The sequence below is a fragment of the Pristiophorus japonicus genome, chromosome 17 (assembly GCF_044704955.1).
Source record: "Pristiophorus japonicus isolate sPriJap1 chromosome 17, sPriJap1.hap1, whole genome shotgun sequence".
NCBI classification, from domain to species: domain Eukaryota; kingdom Metazoa; phylum Chordata; class Chondrichthyes; family Pristiophoridae; genus Pristiophorus; species Pristiophorus japonicus.
This window is the reverse complement of record NC_091993.1, coordinates 48,927,179-48,943,662: the sequence shown is the minus strand read 5'-3', so window position 1 is coordinate 48,943,662 and position 16,484 is coordinate 48,927,179. Positions and strand designations below refer to the sequence as shown.

General features: G+C 53.6%; 1 protein-coding gene across 1 annotated transcript in view; it reads right to left on the bottom strand.

Annotated features, from left to right (window-relative positions):
- Positions 1-16,484, bottom strand: part of lrrk1 (leucine-rich repeat kinase 1) — a 347,784-nt gene that overhangs the window by 68,444 nt on the left and 262,856 nt on the right. Inside the window, exons 23-28 of the mRNA XM_070858707.1 lie at positions 15,031-15,170; positions 12,013-12,262; positions 10,027-10,196; positions 8,153-8,350; positions 6,800-7,077; positions 1,020-1,214 (exon numbers count right to left, since the gene is read on the bottom strand). Coding sequence (XP_070714808.1) covers positions 1,020-1,214; positions 6,800-7,077; positions 8,153-8,350; positions 10,027-10,196; positions 12,013-12,262; positions 15,031-15,170 — 1,231 coding nt within the window. The remainder of the gene's footprint in view (positions 1-1,019; positions 1,215-6,799; positions 7,078-8,152; positions 8,351-10,026; positions 10,197-12,012; positions 12,263-15,030; positions 15,171-16,484) is intronic.

The following is a 16,484-nucleotide window of genomic DNA, read 5'->3' as shown; positions in this document are numbered from 1 at the left end:
ACAGATACTGCTTTGGAAATGGGAGCCAGGGTGGGTGGGGGTGTTACTGTGAAAGAGCTGCTATAATGTGTACAAGTGAGAGTGGCACTGGAGCATTGAGTCTGTGGGCTGAGACCAGGAGGGAGGGAGGAACTGGGGCTGGGGCTGGGACACGGGAGCAGACACTTGGCAGTCTGGGGTTTGGGACATGTGTTGGGAGCAAAGCAGCAATATAGGCCTGGCAGCCCGGGGGGGAGGGGTGGGGTGCTGGTGACCTGGGGGGAGGGGGAGGGGGGCTGGTGACCCGGGGGGGAGGGAGGGAGGGGGGGCTGGGCTTGGTGACCCGGGGAGGAGGGCTGGTGACCTGGGGGGGAAGGGGGAAGGGGGGGTGCTGGGCCTGGTGACCTGTGGGGGGAAGGAGGGCTGCTGACCCGGGGGGGGGAAGGAGGGCTGGTGACCCGGGGGGAAGGGGGGGGGGAGGGGGCTGGGCCTGGTGACCCGGGGTGGGGGAAGGAGGGCTGGTGACCCGGGGGGGGGGGAAGGAGGGCTGGTGACCCGGGGGGAAGGGGGGGGGAGGGGGCTGGGCCTGGTGACCCGGGATGGGGGAAGGAGGGCTGGTGACCCGGGGAGGCTGGGCCTGGTGACCCGTGGGGGAAGGAGGGCTGGTGACCCCGGGGCGGGGGGGGGGGGGGGAAGGGGGGACTAGCCCTTTCCATGAGTGCTGGCCCTGAGCCTGGCCCTGGGCGCTGGGTGGGTGCACGGTACCCAACATGTGCTCTGTCAGCACTGATTGAACCCACCTGTATTTTCAGGTTCAGGCCTTTCACCTCTGACCCGAGGGAGGATCAGTTTCTACCCAAATTGCGAGGCCTGAGTTTTGGGGCTGGGCAATGAGAACTGGTTTGGTGTTCGTTCCCTTATATTGCTGCACACGTTCTCTCCACTCTAGCAATTGCCTTGGAATGTTATCGACATGAAAGGCAATTATGGATACAACTTGCTGACCTTTCACCTACCTGCCCACCGCCTCTGGGCCTTACCTTTTCAGGCTTCGTATCCCAGCACGCGAACATCAGGTTGTGCATTCTGTGGAATTGCACTTCCTCCAGGGCTCCCAGCAAAGGCCGCACTCCTTTGGACAGCTTTTTAGCGATCTGTGCCTGGTGTTGTCCAAGGACTGGCCGCTGGCCAGACAGCAACTCGTACAGGACCATCCCGTATGAAAACATGTCAACCTTAAAAAAACAAATGGCCATTTATTTGTCTGAACGTTGATAAACATATGCCATTCACAACTGAAAATTACACGGTCACAGAAATGTTCAATATCTCCCTATTCTTTCAACACAGGTATTGAAATGAACGGGTTAATAGCTCAGATCACTGCCGCCACTAAGCCCTTGCTCCAACATCTTGGAGAGTTTACACATCTGTTTTGTTTACCCAGGATAGAGGTCTATAAAATAATTAACTGGCTGGAGAACATGCCGATTGATCGATTATTCCATTTTAACAGATTGGGGAGGACCAGGCAAACTACATCGGTATGAGGGGTTAGCTGGATAAGGTAGATTGGGAAACTAGGTGAAAAGATATTATGCAGATAAGCATTGGGGAACATTTGAAGAATTTGCAACGAATATACATTCCCCTAAGGAATAAAATTCCCACGGGATTAATGGTTCAAGTGAGTTAAAGATAGTAATAGATTACAGTAAGAGGCTTATAATTTAACCAAAAATAGTAAACCTCAGGATTGGGAGGATTTTAGTATTCCGCTAAGGATGACCAAGAAATTGGTAAAGAGAATATGAGAGTAAACTAGCAAGAGACATATAAAAAGGGTTGTAAAAGCTGCGCTAGGTAAGTAAAAAGGAAGAGATTAGAGAAAGTAAATATGGGTCCCTTAGAGGCAGAGACAGGAGAAATTATTGTGGGGAATAAGAAAATGGCAGCGACATTAAATAAATACTTTGGCCGTGAAATTCGGCTCCTAGCGCCGGTAGATTTGGCCAGTTTTGAAGATAAAAGGCGTTAGCCTCACTTCTGCCATGACCCACGCTGAATGCCATTTGGTGAGGGTGATAGCGTGGGCAGTACGTGTGTGCACCGGCAGTATGCAGCGTAAGCAGATCGTGACGTCAGCCAGTGCGTATCGCTGATATGGCGCGCGACCTGTCATTATCGACCTCGCTGCTCCATTCCACACCCTCTCCTAAACACACACAGCTGAATGAGGGACCCCCCACCCACCATCGCTACTTAAAGGCTCACATCCAACTTGCAGCTTAGTTGCTTATTGCTGTGCACTGGCTCTTGCAGAGTTTGTAGGAGTACTGGGTTGCTGGGCGAGATTTGAAAGGTTGTTGAAGTGTGCAGGGAGTGCTGTTGGACATTGGAAAGGTATTTTCTGCCCTGGAAAGCCTCTGAGTGCACCACTTGTTATCAGCACCAGGAGAGGGGACTCACCATGACAGGGAGAGGCAGCAGAGGCAACACAGACAAGCTGCTCGCAGTGTGAGGAGGGGGACCCTCAGCAGGAGGCCTTATCCACCTGGGGTCTTCAGGGGGCGTGGCTCCTACCTACTCCGGAGCCGGGAGCAGTGTACTCGGAGGCTCTGCTTCACCAGCAACCACAACAACAACAACTTGTATTTATATAGCACCTTTAAAGTAGTGAAACGTCCCAAGGCGCTTCACAGGAGTGTTACACGATAAAACAATTTGACTCCGAGCCGCAAAAGTAGAAATTAACGCATGTGACCAAAAGCTTGGTCAAAGAGGTAGGTTTTAAGGAGCGTCTTGAAGGAGGAAAGAGAGGTAGAGAGGCGGAGAGGTTTAGGGAGGGAGTTCCAGAGTTTGGCGCCCAGGCAACAGAAGGCACGGCCACCACTGGTTGAGCGATTATATTCAGGAATGCTCAAGAGGGCAGAATTAGAGGAGCGCAGACATCTCGGGGTTGTGGGGCTAGAAGATATTACAGAGATAGGGAGGGGTGAGGCCATGGAGGGATTTGAAAACAAGGATGAGATTTTGAAATCGAGGTGTTGCTTAACCAGGAGCCAATATAAGTCAGTGAACACAGGGGTGATTGGTGAGCGGGACTCGTTGCGAGTTAGGACGCGGGGCAGCCGAGTTTTGGATCACTTCTAGTTTATGTAGGGTAGAATGTGGGAGGCCAGCCAGGAGTGCATTGGAGTAGTCAAGTCTAGAGGTAGCAAAGGCATGGATGAGGGTTTCAGCAGCGGATGAGCTGAGGCAGGGGGCAGAGACGGGCGACGTTACGGAGATGGAAATAAGGTGAAAACCAAGGAGGTGGTCACAGAACTCTGCCACCTTGTGGAACCGGACCTGCAGCCTCAGAGCAGGGCAACGATGGCGCTACCAGTGGCCCTCAAGGTGACCATGGCCCTGAAATATTCCGCCAGTGGATCGTTCCAGGCTGGAACAGGCGATATAGCAAACATCTCGCAGTTCACCGTCCATTGCTGCATCCGAGAGGTCACAGAGGCATTGCACACTGGGAGAGGGGCCTCCATTGTCTTCTCCCTAAACAGGGAGAAGCAGGGGGAGTGTGCATGCATCGTAACCACAAAGGGAAGCAGTCACTTAATGTGCTGCTGGTGTGTGACCACACCCGGCACATCACGGTGGTGAATGCCCGCTATCCTGGCAGCAATTGTGATGCGTCCATCCGGCGCCAAGCCGCTGTGCCAGCAAACTTCCAGCCACCACGTCAAACCCGAGGGCGACTGCTAGGCAACAAGGTCTATCCGCTCAACACCTGGCTGATGACTCCCGTCCGCACCCCAGACAGATTGCCGGACTGCTGTGACACCGTGCTGTGGCACACTTTCCACACTGGTAAACCCAGCCACGATGGCAGCAATCTGACCTTGCATGAGAGCAGTCTGAGCTTCCAGTGCAGCACCCAGGCGTTGGGTCACTCCCGCTTGTACTGCAATGGAAGCTCAGACATTGGCCCTCACACCCTGCATCGTGGCTGGGTCCACAAGTTCACTAATGGAGTTGTCCTTGAGCTCGCTGTGTAAAGTTGGAGCCGGACTCCTCCATGCTCCTTGACATTGACATTGGCTCTCTGGCAGGCCTGCCAATGCACCAGCACTTCTGTGTGCATGCCCTTCAGCATTCTTCTGTAGGCTGCCCCACTGAAAAAAGAAAAGAGGCTTGCATTTATATAGCGCCTTTCACAACCAACGGATGTCCCAATGCGTTTAACAGCCAATGAAGTACTTTTTTGAAATGTAATTACTTTTGTAAAGTAGGAAATGCTGCAGCCAATTTTTGCACAGCAAGCTCCCACAAACAGCAAAACGAAATGACCGAATAATGTTTTGTTTTGTGATGAATCATCTGCAGCAGAAGTAGTGTGCCCTCCCGGGAGCTGGTACCCGAGGCTACCCTTTGCCCGTTCCTGGGCTGCTGCCCACTTGTGCCCGGTGACTCACCACGTGCACATCCCGCCTCGAGACTACCCGCTCAATTACCCGCAGTGCCTGCGAGTGCGAGATCAGTTTCTATGGTTTCGGCCTCAGTGATCGACCCTCCCGCTGGGAGAGAAGCTGACTTGCTCATCTCCCACCGGTTCACTTTTCTTTAAGTTCGTTCACGGGATGTGGGCTTTGCTGGTTTTATTCTGATTATTGTTTCTCGGAACGATTTGTTACAATGGAGAGGCTCGCTGGGTCATTTCAGAGGGCAGTTAAGAGTCAACCACATTGCTGTGGGTCTGGAATCACAGGTAGTGCAGACCAGATAAGGACGGCAGATTTCCTTCCCTCAAGGGCATTAGCAGCTGCTGGCTGCAGTTATGAGTCACCTTTCCCTGCAAGAGAAAGGGGAGTGTGTCAGTGTGTGTGGTGCAATGTGTTTGGGTGATGTACCGGTCATGTCTGAATAGCTGGCATTGTGTGCAAGGCCAGAGATGTGGGTGTGAGTCTTGGAGCTGTGGTAAGTGTGTGAGGGTGAGGTGAAGCTATGAAAGTGAGGTATAATTGTGATTGACAGAGATTGTTGGTAGGTGGGTAATGGGGGTGTGGTGCATTGAGCAGTGGCTGAGTCTGGTGGTGCAGTTGGTGGGAGACGCCATTTGAAGATGCATTCACTGACCTTGACCACCCACGGGAGGTCATTGAACTTCTTGTGGCACTGCGTCCATGTCCTCGGGGCAACAGTGCTGGCATTGACCTCGTCGGCTATTTGCTCCCACTTCCTTCTGACTGTTTGTTTCTGGGGGGGCCTCCTACTCCCTGCACTAAGGCCTCTATTGCTGCGTTGGAGACCCTTGGTACCCTTTCTCTGCGCTGTGGTGCCAAAACTTCCTCTTCTTCCTGAGCCTTGTCTCCACAGCCAGTTGCATGAGCTGCGACAGGCAAAATGCACCTCCCCTTTAAGAAGTGCAGACTGCCTTTAAGAAGTGGAGGCTAGCATGAATTGGAGATAGCCTCGCACGAACGGGGGGCCCCAACTGAGTGCTCAGTCACTCAGCAGTGCGTTGATCTCAATGTCAGACAAGCAATGTGACAATTTAGAGACCGTGGAGGGGTTGAGAGAAGTGGTGGTGAGGTAGAGCTGGGTATCGTCGGCGTACATGAGGAAACTGACTCAGTGTTTACAGATGATGTCGCCAAGGGGCAGCATGTAGATGAGAAATAGGAAGGGGAGTCCAAAGGTAATGGCGAGGGAAGAAAATCATTGCAGATGATTCTCTGGCTACGACTGGATAGATAAAAATAGAACCAGACATGGGCAGTCCCATCCAGCTGGACAACAAAGAGACGTTGGAGGAGGATGGAGTGGTCAACCATGTCAAAGGCTGCGGACAGGTCGAGAAGGACAAGGAGGATCATTTACCATGGTCACAGTCACAAAGGATCTCATTTGTGACTTTGATAAAGCCAATTCAGTGCTATGGCAGGTGCAGAAACCCGATTGAAGATTTAATTAAGGTGAATGGTATACAGGTGAGGTATTAAATTGAATAAAAGTGAGAATGTGGAACTCGCGACCACAATGAGTAGTTGAGGCGAATAGTATCGATGCATTTAAGAGGAAGCTGGATAAACACATGAGGAAGAAGGGAATAGAGGGTTATGTTGACACTGAGGGAGCGCTGCACTGTCGGAGGTGCCGTCTTTCGGATGAGGCATTAAACCAAGACCCCGTTTGCTCTCTCAGGTGGACATAAAAGATCCCGTGGCACTATTTCGAAGAGGAGCAGGGGAGTTATCCCCGGTATCCTGGGGCCAATATTTATCCCTCAACCAACATCACTAAAAACCGATGATCTGGTCATTATTACATTGCTGTGTGTGGGAGCTTGCTGTGCACAAATTGGCTGCCGCGTTTCCCACATTACAAGAGTGACTACCATTCAAAATGTACTTCATTGGCTGTAAAATGCTTTGAGATGGTCGTAAAAGGCGCTATAGAAATGCAAGTCTTTCTTTCTTGAGTTAGATGAGGAAAGACGGAGGAGGCTCGAGAGGAGCATAAACGTCGGCCTGGACTGGTTGGGCCGAATGGCCTGTGTCTGTGGTGTGCATTCTGTGTAAATAAGGTTAGTAGAGCGATGAGATATTAAGTAACAGGAATGGGTGGGAATGGAGAGAAGTTCAAGGCAAGTCATTATAAAAAAACAAGAGCTAAACCAGCATAACCACGGTTACAAGCATGTGATAGCCCAGGTCACTACAGCTGGAGTTTCAGCTTTAAATTGCACGATACTATGTGATCAAAATGATCATTGTTTATACATTGTTTATAGCAATGCTTTGGACAAATAAATTCTGCTTCGTACCTTTTCATCGTAAACAATGCCCGGCATGATTTCAGGCGCCTGATAGCCAGGGGTGCCTTCGATACCAAGCGCTCCCTCGTGGAACGACTGTCGAGATATCCCATAATCTGACAGCTTCACATTCACTGGTTCGGCCACATCCAGACTCCAAACTAAAACATTATCTGACTTCAGGTCACAGAAGATGATGTTCTTTCGGTGCAAATAGGCCAACCCCACCGCGATTTGATAGGCTATTCTGTGCGTTAGCATGTGACCCAGGGGCATAAACCACGCACCTGCTCGAAAGAGAATGACCACTTTAGGTTCACACAATGAATAATCTGTCGTTCATTCCAGGTAACCGTTCTTTCACACACTGATCGGACTTAAAATGAGGACAAATAGTCAACCCTCAGTATTCAATAAACAGATCCTGCTCGCGTCTTAAAATTTCTTTTAATTTTCCATTTGAACAGAGCTCGTCTTGCTCCGAAATCCAAACTTAGAACATAAGAAATAAAAGCAGGAGTAGGCCATACGGTCCCTCGAGCCTGCTCCGCCATTTAATAAGATCATGGCTGATCTGATCATGGACTCAGGTCCACTTCTCTGCCCGCTCCCTATAACCCCTTATCATTCAAGAAACTGTCTATTTCTGTCTTAAATTTATTCCATGTCCCAGCTTCCACAGCTCTCTGAGGCAGTGAATTCCACAGATTTACAACCCTCTGGGAGAAGAAATTTCTCCTCATCTCAGTTTTAAATGGGTGGCCCCTTATTCTAAGATCATGCCCTCTCGTTCTAGTCTCCCCCATCAGTGGAAACATCCTCTCTGCATCCACTTTGTCAAGCCCTCTCATAAGCTTATATGTTTCGATAAGATCACCTCTCATTCTTCTGAATTCCAATGAGTAGAGGCCCAACCTACTCAACCTTTCCTCATAAGTCAACCCCCTCATCTGTGGAATCAACCTAGTGAACCTTCTCTGAACTGTCTCCAAAGCAAGTACATCCTTTCGTAAATATGGAAACCAAAACTGCACGTAGTAATCCAGGTGTGGCCTCACCAAGACCCTGTATAACTGTAGCAAGACTTTCCTGCTTTTATACTCCATCACCTTTGCAAAAAAGGCCAAGATACCATTGGCCTTCCTGATCACATGCTGTACCTGCATACTAACCTTTTGTGTTTCATGCACAAGTACCCCCAGGTCCCGCTGTACTGCGGTACTTTGCAATCTCTCTCCATTTAAATAATAACTTGCTCTTTGAAATGTTCTGCCAACTTGCTTCACATTTTACCTGGTTTCCTGATAATTTCAGATTCTACAGAACACATCATACGCCACTCACTGTGTTTTTCCATGTTACCTTTCGAGTGTTCAGTCAGCACTGTATTGAGACTGCCCAGAGGAGCTAGCTCCAAGGCGAAGCAGAGTGGGTGAATACTGATGCCAACCAGCGACACGATGCACGGGTGCTGCATGGAGTGAAGCATGCTGGCCTCCTGACGGAACTCCGAGAAATTCCGCAACGCCTCCATGGCTTCCAGGTGCCTGAACATTGAATCTGAAATGCAAGATTAAAAAAATAATAACTTTCACCACTTACATTAAAGTGCAGAACATCGGCCAAGGATATTTCCAGACTTTGATTTGTGTTAAATTCTACTCGTTCCCCCCCTCCAAGTCACACACCATCCTGACTGGGAAATATATCGGCTGTTCCTTCATCGTCGCTGGGTCACAATCCTGGAACTCCCTCCCTAACAGCACTGTGGGAGCACCTTCACCACACGGACTGCAGCGGTTCAAGGCTGCGGCTCACCACCACCTTCTCAAGGGCAACTAGGGACGGGCAATAAATGCCAGCCTTGCCAGCGACACCCACATCCTGAGAATTAATATTCAAATTAAAATCTCACTCTGCCGACCTATAATGGTCTTTAGTTTAAGGAGCATTGCACTAGAAAGCAGCCCCGCCTACAGAACGGTCCACGTCCTGATTGAATCACCATTGGGAGTTTCCGCTAATTACAGGCTTTCCAGGAGTCTCTAAAAATCAAGCTGGGTTTAACATTTCTAAGATACTGACTCTCGTACCTCAATATAACATGTAAATGGTTACGTGTGTTTCTTAAGAGTCATTTTTAGTCATTTTAAATTGATAACAGGTGGGAAATTGATACTGATAAAAAATGCTTATTTTTTGTGATAAAGACAGCTGAAAATGGGTTTATCAAACTGCACCCAGCTGCCCCTCTTAAATACATCACAGAATAATCTTTAAAGCAAGGTTTTAAAACGCTGCCCGACTCTGCTGGTTCCCAGCAGATTTTGCGTTCGGTGATATGCAAATGAGTTTAAACGGGAACTGGAGAAAAACAGCACGTTTTAAAGCGTGTGCCATTGTAAGTGCCATGTGTGCCTGGATCGCTGATTGGGCCCAATGTGGAAATGGGGGCTGAGTTTTTGCATTCGGGAAATGGCGCCTAGAATGTGTTCGACATTGCACTGGTTCAGTTCCAGCTAACATTATCAGCGTAAGTTTAAAGGGCAGTTGGACAGGTTCTGCAATGTGAGGGACTGACAGGGTTATGGACAAAAACCCGGGGTGTGGAGCGAATCACGACCTGGTCGTTCAAAGAGCCGGCACAGGCACGATGGGCTGAATGGCCTCCTCCTGTGCTGTAATTTTCTATAATTCCATGATAAATCTCCCATGATCCTGTGAAATCTGGCAGTGTAATAGAATGGAGTGCTTTCTTTTCTCTCCAGTCAGAAGCATTCCCTGATGTATTTACGGGTAGTGACTGGGTGCAGGTTTATTAATACAACTGAAAATGAGTTTATCTCCGACATAAGGAATTTTATAATCAGTGTCCAGTCCTCCTGCCTGTGAGCAACCCGACTTAAAATCACTGAAAATTACTTAGAAAAACTTAGAACCATTTAAGTTTCATTGGTGTACAGTCGTCAGCTTTTTAGGAAATTAAACATTTTTTGAAATGTAAAATCTTTTAAAATGCTCCTGTGCGCCCAAAGATCCTGAGTGTAAATTATAGAGCCGCCCCGAATCCGCGCAATCGTCCAATCACGCAGGTCCGCCCGGGGGCGGGGCCCGCTTTGTGGGCGGGGCCTGGTTGCGCTGACATTACTCGTGTAACAAAGCGGAAACTCGAGCCCAAGACCACAATAGCGACAGTCAGATTTAAAATACAAATACATTTATTCCAAGGCAGTTACCTGCGTTGGATTCATCAGATTGTTGCCGACATTTCTTGAAGTGGAACCTCTTGACAGCGATGGGCGTGGTGTTGTATGTTGCTCTGTACACGGTTGTCCCACTCCCTCCCTGGCCCAGGATATGGATTGTAGCTTCACTCTGCTCTAAACAATTCATTTCCAGAAACAACCTGTTTCACAACATTGAACCTGGTTACAGAAATAATGTCGCAGCTAACTACTCATAATCCAATTCACACATAGGCAAACACCGTGATAACCATTTATACTATCTGTTACAAAGGGGCAGGAGACAGATATTGGGCAAACTGATGTAACAGTGATTATTTAATAAGCAAAACATTTGCCCAACTCCCACAGCGGCTCCAGCGAGTTATAGCACGAGGAGTGAGCAATGGACAGAATGTACTGGCTCGGTTTCTCGGTCAGGTCTCTCTGCATGTTTATCCTTGTTGTGAATCTCTGTCTGAGGGAGCGCTGCAACCCAGTTTTATTTTGCAGTGATTGTGTCTGCTTGTCATTCTGGCTTTGGTCACAGAGCGTCGCAAAAATCAGTCAGAGAGATAAGTCTGTAAGTTCGGGTACACTGCTCACACTGGCCCACATACACACAGGCAGGCACATTCCTCGCCTCGCTGTGGGGCACTCTTCTGAGAACAGATTTTTATGAGTTTCCAAATAAACAAGTGAGTGAGCCACACATTTTAATTTTGCCAATGCTGCAGTGAGATTGTAGCATTGCCAACACTGGGGCGGGGAGGGGGAGACAGGGAGGGATAGACGGGGGAGGGGAAGACAGGAAGAGGGGGAGAGAGGGAGACGGGGGAGACTGGTGGAGGGAGAGACTGGGGAAGTGGAGGGAGAGACTGGGGAAGGGGAGGGAGAGACAGGGGAAGGGGAGGAGGAGACTGGGGAAGGGGGACTGCGGGGAGGGGGACAGGGGAGGAAGAGATGGGGAGGAAGGGATGGGGGAAGGGGAGAAAGGGAAGGGGGAGACGGGGGAGGGAGGGACTCGGGGAGGGAGAGACGGGGAGGGAGGGGGAGATGGGGAGGGAGGGGGAGAGGGGGAGACAGGGAGGGAGGGGGAGACGGGGGGGGGATGCCCATTTTTCCCCCGCCCCATTTTGCTCTACATTGAAGTGAATGGAGAGTGAATGCGGACTTGGTGTGAGACCTGTGTTACACCTGAGTGTTGTGAACTGAAGTGCAGGAGAGGGGCCAAAGTGCTAACAGTCTCTCAGTCCCCCTTTTCCCTGGTCTCTCGGTATTCCAATGGAGCTGCCAGCATCAGGGCGTGAGATTTACGATGAGACAGGGCGAGACAGAGCCATCTAACCACTTATAGAACTCAGACACATGAAAAATAGCATATCGAAACCAAAATGAGTGAGATTAACAACAGAACACAGGGACTGGGAGGTCAGTGAACGTGACCCCACAGCCCCCAGTGCTGATAGCCTCAGCTCACAGCAGCCCGTGCTGGAGGGGCTCCATCCCCGGCTCCCAGAGTATCATCCCCGGCACAAACAGCACCACCCCGGCACAGACAGCACCATCCCCGGCACCCACATTGCCAGCAGTTTCTGACTGACTATATATAAAGAAGGGAACGTAATCCCTATAAAGGATAGGCAACTATCAGCTCCCCTTCTCTCCTCTTTCCCCCCCGCCACCATCCCTCTCCCCTCCCCCCCTTTCTCCCCACCCATCCTGACTCCCCCTCTTCCCTCCCCGCCCCTCCCCTCGCCTTCTCCCCCTCCCTTTTCCTCCTCTCCCCTCCCACTCACCGCCTCTCCCTTTTCCCTCTGTCCCTGCCCCCTCCCTCTTCTGTCACTTGCTCCCCCCGCAGTATTGTTATTTTTAACAACTTTTCTCGAGGTTACTGCATATATAAAACAATGTTTTTTTTACAGAGTGGAACCAGAGATCAGAATGTACATTCCTGAGGCCCATTCCACCTCCGTGAGATTGGCACATGGTCCTTACCGGGCTGGGAAATCAGTCATAAAAAGTTCCGGAACCAACTCATCGAGTGGCACTGGGGCGCTGGGGTGGTTGGGGCACTCGATGTGTGTGTGCTCGATGGCCATGAGCAGGCAGTCCTCCATACTGAAGTAATGCAGGCCGTGTGCCTGGGACTGGATTTGTGTCTCCCCTGTGGCTGTGGGGGTGCAGTGAGGGCAGGGAACATACTGTTCAACCAGAGCAGTCCCATCGGCTTCAGTGGCTGTCAGAGCTGCAGGTCACACAAGGGGTTAAAGCCAGATTGTGGTTAGTTACAGAGCAGGCAAGGCACAGACAGGACAAACACTCACAGAAACACTTCCAATAACACAAGACCAGGATAAACCCAGGGCTTTACATTAAGGGTGATCTTTTAAAAAGTATTTAAGTATTGAAACATTTAATTGTTGCTGTCGCTCTCATGCTGCAGTCTGCCCCACTGAAATAAAACTGGCAGCTACAGAGTAAGTCTGGCACAGATAATCCTCGACACTCTCTCAGGCTGCACCTGGGCTGGGTGGAGGGAGGGAGGAATGAGGGGGAGAGGGAGGGGGGAGGGAGGGGAGATGGAGGGGGGAGAGGGAGGGGGGAGTGAGGGGGAGAGGAAGGGGGGAGGGAAGAGTGAGGGGGAGAGGGAGGGGGGAGTGAGGGGGAGAGGGGGGAAAGGGAAGGGAGAGGGAAGGAGGAGAGGGAGGGAAGAGTGAGGGGGGAGAGGGAGGGGGAGGGAGGGGGGAGTGAGGGACATGGGAGAGGGAGGGGGGAGAGGGAGGCAGAGGGTGGGGGGAGAGGGAAGGGGATGGAGGGGGGAGAGGGAAGGGAGGAGGGAGTGAGGGAGTGGAGGAAGGGTGAGGGCACAGAGGGAGGGGGAGCTGTAGCGAGGGGGAGGGCAAAGAGTGGGGAATGGGAAGGGGAGAGACTGAGGAAGGGCGAGGGTGGAGGGTGACGGTAGGTCAGAAGGAGGGAGGAATGTCCCTCCATTATCCACTGGGGGCAGTGGGGGAGATAGAATGTGAGTGGAACCAAAGATGCTGAGTTCCTGCTGGTGCAGCAGGAGCAGGAATTCCCGATCAGGGCTGCCTATTGCCTGCTCCCCCACGGCGGGGGCGGGGGGGGGGGGAAGGCGGGGGTGTCTGAGGGAACTCCTCAATCTATGGCCCCATTACCCACAAAGCAATTGTCGCCAGACATGAACTGGCAACAGGTGCATTCGGGGCGGTGAGGGGACGTGGAGAGGGGGCGGGGAAGGGGGGGCGGGGAAGGGGGGGCGGGCTCTGACCCGGGAGGCCGGATTTGGATGGGAGCCCTGTTTCCCACCCGCAGCCAGCCAGATTTAGGGTAGGCCTGCGGCACTAGGCCGCACAGAGGAGGGAGGGATCGGGTGGGGGCCAGTCCAGTAAGAGGATCGGTGGGAGCGAGGGTGGGTGTTGGGAGGGGGGATCGGGTAGAAGATCAGGAGGAGTGTGAAGGAAAGATCGTGGCCAGGCACCGGAGGATCAGGTTGTGCAGGGCGGGGGGCGGGGGGGATGCAGGGTGAGAGAAGATCGGGGGCCACCTCAGGTTCATTGGATGTGGGGTGGGGTGGGGGTGTTGTGGAGGGGTGGGAGCGGAGGGGGGAGGGGTGGGTGGGGGGTTGGGATGGGGGGAGAGGGGTGGGGAGTGGGGAGGGGAGGGGTGGGGGTTTGGATGGGGTGGGGGGTGGAGGAAGGGGGGAGTGGGTGGGGGGGTTGAGAGAGTGAGGGGGTGGGGTGGATGTTTGGGGTGGGGAGGGGGGAGGGAAAGGGGGAGGTGTGGGGTGGGGGAAGGGGAGGGAGGAGGGTGGGGTGCGGGGGTTGAGAGAGGGAGGGGGTTGGGGTGGAGGTTTGGGGTGGGGAGGGGGGAGGGGAAGGGTGATGGGTGGGGTGGGGGAAGGGGAGGGAGGAGGGTGGGGTGGGGGTTTGGGGTGGGGATGGGGGGAAGGGAGGGGTGGGGGGCTGAGGGAGGGAGGGGGGTGGGGTGGGGGTTTGGGGTGGGGAGGGGATGGGGTTGAGGGAGGGGATGGGGTTGAGGGAGGGAGGGGGTGGATCGGAGAGAGCGATTGGAGGCCCTGTTGTGTGGGAGGGCGGGGGGACTCTCTGATGGCGGGCGAGGACTCGGCAGGGGCCCTGGATGCAGGAAGCAGGGTAAAGGTGTCTGGTACCTGCTGGATGAGCAGTCCTTGCCCGGCTGTAACTGGGTTTACAGGGTATGGGTGATGTATGTACCTGTGATGATGCTCACAGGTTTGTTGAGCTGTTGCAATGCCAGCGTGTCCCTGGACATGGAGCACGCAGTGTCCACCAGTACGCTCATGCTTCATCACTCCGGGACCGCAATTGTAATTTGATTGGCTAACTTCCTAATTAATTTTTAAATGTGTGGGTTCTAGTGCTGTTACCAGAAGGGGGCATTTGATTTAACGTTACGTTTTAAAATAGTTGGAGAGCTGTTGCATTGTGAGTGTTCACAAGACTCAATAAAACCCCAGCCAGTTGGGTTCGGGAGAGCCACGATGAGGCAGGTGGTTGTGAACCTAGTGGATGAACTAGTAATGTGTTGTGTGGTTGTTGAACCTTTGCTAATAAACCAACTAGTTCTAATAGCAATGTGCCGTTAGGAATTCTTAAACAAAGAGCCCATGAAGCAAATACATTACAGTGTGTAAAACCCAACCTGCCCCATTAAAATATTTAAATTGATGTCCCGCCTCCTGGGAGCGAGTTGTCTGCCTGCCCCCGCGCCCCCCTCAAAACTGGAGGTGGGTGGGTTGATATCAGGACTCTGATCTTTATCAATTGAACTATCCCTCACGCTCCTAACCCACTCTACTTTTAGGTTATAACTGCCCTTCAAGTCTCTGGCATGGGACTTGAACCCACAACCTTGTGTCCCAGAGGCGAGAGAACTGCCCACGGAGCCAGCGCTCAGTGCTGTGTTTGGGATTTTACCTAGGCACAGCACCACGACACCCCCGTTCGTCCTTACCCGGAAACCACTGATCGATCAGAGAATTCACGTGGTCGGTGATGAACGCAACAGCCGAGAAGTCTCGGGTTTCTGACTGGCACTTGATTTTAATTCCCGCACTTTTTTTCCTTTTCCAGTTGACCTCGGAGGACTCGACACTGCAGGAAGGAAAGGAGTGGTTGAGTTTCATGGAACGCTCGCACAAAGTCAGTGCCCATTTAGAGGCCCGGGCACCGGGGGCACTGTCCAGGGGCAGTGTCCGGGGGCACCGGGGGCAGTGTCCAGGGGGCGGTGTCCAGGGGGCAGTGTCCGGGGACAGTGTCCGGGGGGCGGTGTCCAGGGGGCAGTGTCTGGAGACAGTGTCCGGGGACAGGGGCAGTGTCCAGGGGCATCGGGGGCTGTGTCCGGGGGCAGTGTCTGGGGGCGACAGGGGCGGTGTCCGGGGGCAGTGACCGGGGGCAGTGTCCGGGGGCAGTGTCCGGGGACAGGGGCAGTGTCTGGGGGCAGGGGCAGTGTCCAGGGGGTAGTGTCCGGGGGCAGTGTCCGAGGGCAGTCTCTGGGGGCAGTGTCTGGGGACAGTGTTCGGGGTCAGTATCCGGGGGCAGTGTCCGGGGACAGTGTCCGGGGAAAGAGTCCGGGGGAACTGGGGGCAGTGTCCAGGGGAGGTTTCCGGGGGCAGGGTCCGGGGGCAGTGTCCGAGGGCAGTCTCCGGGGGCAGTGTCCGGGGGCAGTGTCCGGGGGCAGTGTCCGGGGGTGGTGTCCGGGGACAGGGGCAGTGTCTGGGGGCAGTATCCGGGGTCAGTGTCCGGGGGCAGTGTCCGGGGACAGTGTCCGGGGGCAGGAGCAGTGTCTGGGGGCAGTGTCCGGGGGGAGTGTCTGGGGGCAGTGTCTGGGGGCGGTGTCCGGGGGCGGTGTCCGGGGGCAGGGGCAGTGTCCGGGGGAACTGGCGGCAGTGTCCAGGGGAGGTTTCTGGGGGCAGGGGCAGTGTCCGGGGGCAGTGTCCGGGGGTGGTGTCCGGGGACAGGGCCTGGGGGCAGTGTCCGGGGGCAGGGGCACTGTCCAGGGGCAGTGTCCGGGGGCAGGGGCAGTGACCGGGGGCAATGTCCAGGGGCAGGGGCAGTGTCCGGGGGCAGTGTCCGGGGGTGGTGTCCGGGGACAGGGCCTGGGGGAAGTGTCCGGGGACAGGGGCAGTGTCTGGGGGGCACTGTCCGGGGGCAGGGGCACTCTCCGGGGGCAGTGTCCGGGGGCGGGGGCAGTGTCCGGGGGCAGGGGCAGTGTCCGGGGGCAGGGGCAGTGTCCGGGGGCAGTGTCCGCGGGGGTGGGGGCAGTGTCCGGGGGCAGTGTGCGGGCACAAGGCCTGGGGGAAGTGTCCGGGTACAGTGTCCGGGGACAGGAGCAGTGTCCGGGGGCACTGTCCGGGGGCAGGGGCACTCTCCGGGGTCAGTGTCCGGGGGCGGGGGCAGTGTCTGGGG